The sequence below is a fragment of the Aquarana catesbeiana genome, linkage group LG11, assembly GCF_042186555.1.
Source record: "Aquarana catesbeiana isolate 2022-GZ linkage group LG11, ASM4218655v1, whole genome shotgun sequence".
Lineage (NCBI taxonomy): Eukaryota > Metazoa > Chordata > Amphibia > Anura > Ranidae > Aquarana > Aquarana catesbeiana.
This window is the reverse complement of record NC_133334.1, coordinates 29,040,845-29,044,130: the sequence shown is the minus strand read 5'-3', so window position 1 is coordinate 29,044,130 and position 3,286 is coordinate 29,040,845. Positions and strand designations below refer to the sequence as shown.

General features: G+C 49.7%; 1 protein-coding gene across 1 annotated transcript; it reads left to right on the top strand.

The window, feature by feature from the left end:
• Positions 1–1,226: 1,226 nt before the first annotated feature.
• Positions 1,227–2,749, top strand: LG11H11orf96 (linkage group 11 C11orf96 homolog). The gene has a single exon (XM_073604132.1). It carries the CDS (start codon positions 1,809–1,811, stop codon positions 2,175–2,177), a length of 369 nt encoding a protein of 122 aa, XP_073460233.1. The 5' UTR covers positions 1,227–1,808; the 3' UTR covers positions 2,178–2,749.
• Positions 2,750–3,286: the final 537 nt, after the last annotated feature.

Sequence of the window (3,286 nt, the reverse complement as noted above, 5' to 3'; positions counted from 1 at the left end):
AACCATTGGCATTGATACAGCGATCAGTGCGATTAAAAATGCATTGATTACCATAAAAATGTCACTGGCAGTGAAGGGGTTAACACTAGGGGTCGGCCACGAGCATCGGCACCCCCGCTGTGCAGCGGGCACATGCTATCCGGACCCCGCGAGCCAATGTACAGCTATGTGGTTTCGCGCAGGGGAGCCAACCTGCCGCACATGGGCGTCCGCAGAACTTTTTTCGGGGGGGGCATCATTTTAAGGTCACCTATGCAATATAAAAAGATCTACATTCTCTAGGCTATATTTAGATGGCCATGGTATGGCTGGCCTGAGTAATTTCCAATACAAAGGGCATGGTGTGCCCGGCCGGATCTACACAACACGTACGCAGGCCGGCAGCCAATCACTGAAGAGGAGCAGCGGAAAAGGCCGAGCCATCTCATCCAAGGATCGGGCCGAGGGTGAGGGAGGGACATCAGATGTGTCAAAACAGAGAGCGGCCGGCTGACTCAGAAAAAGTCAGCGACGGCCACTGCAGCTGGCAAAAGCAAATCTTTCTAGACGATTCCGGGGGGGGGGCAACTGCCCCCCCCCCCCCTTGCCCCTACCTGCGGATGCCCATGCTGCCGCAATATAACTGCAGCGGCTGGTCCGAAAGCGGTTAAGGCAATGGTTCTCAGGACCCACTAACAGGCCAGATTTTAAGTATTACCTTGGGGAGATGCAGACTAGAATACCGCAATCACTGAGCAGCAAATGATATCACCTGTGATGCGTTTCAGTTATCTTGCAAACCTGGCCTGTTAGTGGGCCCTGAGGACAGGAGTTGAGAACCGTTGCTTTAAGGGATCATTTTTAAATTTCCCAGAGTTTGGCTTTGGGTATAAGCGAGTATGCTGGGACAGCCAATTATACATGTTTATGGAACATTCGGTCGGGGGGCAAACCTCATAGCGGTCGGTTCATGCCTGTGAGTCCAACCGTAATCCCTGTATTTGGGGGGGGGGGAACCTTTCAGGATAGGACATAGGCTGTTGACCAGTTGGCCATGCTGGGACTTGCAGTTCACTCTACCCAACCTTGTAGGACAAATAAGTCCCCACAGCATCTAAAAGGAAGAAATCTGTAAGCTGGAGAAATGAGCTTGAAACGTCATTAAATGCAAGCTGAGAGCTCCAAGCCTTTACAAGGAGAGTGTTGTCATCAGAGCCTCTGTGAGTGGGAGGAGGGACAGCTATAAAGCTGGAAGGCAGCAGAACCTGGAGCATTTCTACTGAGATCCAGCATAGGAGCAGTACTGCTAACAGCTCAACCCAGCACAGCACCCAATGTAGGAGCACTACTGGTGCCAGCACAGTATCCTACACAGGACCACAACTGGTCTCCACCACAGCCCAATATCCAGCAAAGAAGCACTACTAGTACCAGCACAGCAGGTAGCAAAGAAGCCTCACCATTTGTCACCAGCACAGAAGCAGTATCCTGCACAGGAGCACTACCGGTGCCAGCACAGTACCAAGCACAGGAGCACTACCGGTGCCAGCACAGTACCAAGCACAGGAGCACTACCGGTGCCAGCACAGTACCAAGCACAGGAGCACTACCGGTGCTAGCACAGCCCAGGATCAGGACTGTACCAGCACAGCATATAGACTATTAGCATTATACAGCTCTGCAGCTGGATTGGGCATCCCCCCCTCCATACCCGGGCATTGCTAACCCTTCACATCGCTTGCCACCGCGCAGCTTCCCCCAGGATCTTAGCCTGGCATCAGACTAGACCCCCGGCACCCCCCACTCCCCAGAAAGCAGAGCGAAGCGCCATGTCCTCTGCGGTTCTACCAGCCAAGCCCGCGGAGCCCCTGGGCTACCCATCAGCGATGCCCCACTACAGCGGAGAAACCGAGGAGTACCCCCGGCCCATCCAGCCCCGGGCCTCAGGGGGCAAGGGGAAGCTGCGGCGACCCCGGCAGAGCCGGTTCAAGACCCAACCGGTCACCTTTGACGAGATCCAAGAGGTGGAGGAGGAAGGCTTGTCCCCCACCGAAGAGGAGAAAGCCAGAAAGTCCTTCCTGCAGTCCCTGGAGAACCTGAGAAGGAGCTCACACAGCATGCAACTCCAAAGGGACAAACTCAGCAGCTGCAAACTCCGCCACAGCTTGGATTCCAGCGACTCGGACTCCACCCAGTGAGCTGACAACCCCATGGCAAACAGAGGGTTAACTGTCCCTCCAAAGATGCCCCAGCTTTCCAGCAAATAAAGAGCTTTTTTCTGTGTGCTGCCACTGGGGGACCACTAGAGGGCGCAGCAGGTGCAAACAGCCACACAGCTGGACTGGGCTATTTTAACTATGTGAGGTTCAGTGGACTGTCTGGTGGCACCCTGGCCTTGTCAAGGAGTTTAAACAAGTTTACTGGACTCTAGGTAGCTAATGTAAGTTTGGCTGTGAAGAGGTTAAGTGTCCACTTTTGGACTGAATGGACAAGTAGGTTGCTTGTTGGGAAGGGTGGGGGAGGGGGAAGAGAAACCAAAAGCTGACTTTTAACCCCTTCCTCTGGGGTGTGCACCTTTAGATGTGTATAGGAATGGGTTAAACTTATTTTTGTAAAATTTTGAGGGGGAAAAAAAAATATATTTGCGAGGAAATCATATGTATAAATATTTATTTTTGCACCTGCACCGCTTTTTTTTTTCCATTTGTTATATTTGTATAAAGATCTATTTACATTGACATTTATTGTTAATAAACACCATGGCAAAGTGTCTGGAGAGAAGTTTGGTTTCAAAAAAGGGGGAGAAGGGTAATGGAGTCCGGGGGGCTCCAGAAGGTGCCGGGGGGGGGGGGGGGGTGTATTTAGGAAACTAACTAAGAGAAATTTGGGTCTTGATCACTTTTTTTTTTTTTTTTTTATGGTGTGTGTGTGTGTGTGTGTGTGTGTGTGTGTGTGTGTGTGTATATATATCTATATATATCCTCTATCTATCCTCTATCTATCCGAGCAAGCATGCAGCCAGTGAAGGGGAAGAGATCATCTGAGTAGTAATTTCAAGTCCGTGGGGGTTTATTTACTAAAACATTGGAAATTGTTCGCTTGGGTTGAAGGTGAAGCTGTGCTAACTTGCAAACTTATTTTTATTAAATAATAATTGTTCTTATTATGATTGATTATAATTTTAAAATGATAACCCTTTTTTTAAATTTATTATGTGTAATTGGGCATTCAATGTGAAAACAGGTTCATCTAAATTTACCAAGCTGAGTGAATCTTTTCTACTCCTTTTTTAGAAAATCAACCCCCT

Bases quoted from the DNA above. Each gene is read 5' to 3' on its own strand.
- LG11H11orf96 (XM_073604132.1), top strand. From the start codon at position 1,809: ATGTCCTCTGCGGTTCTACCAGCCAAGCCCGCGGAGCCCCTGGGCTAC.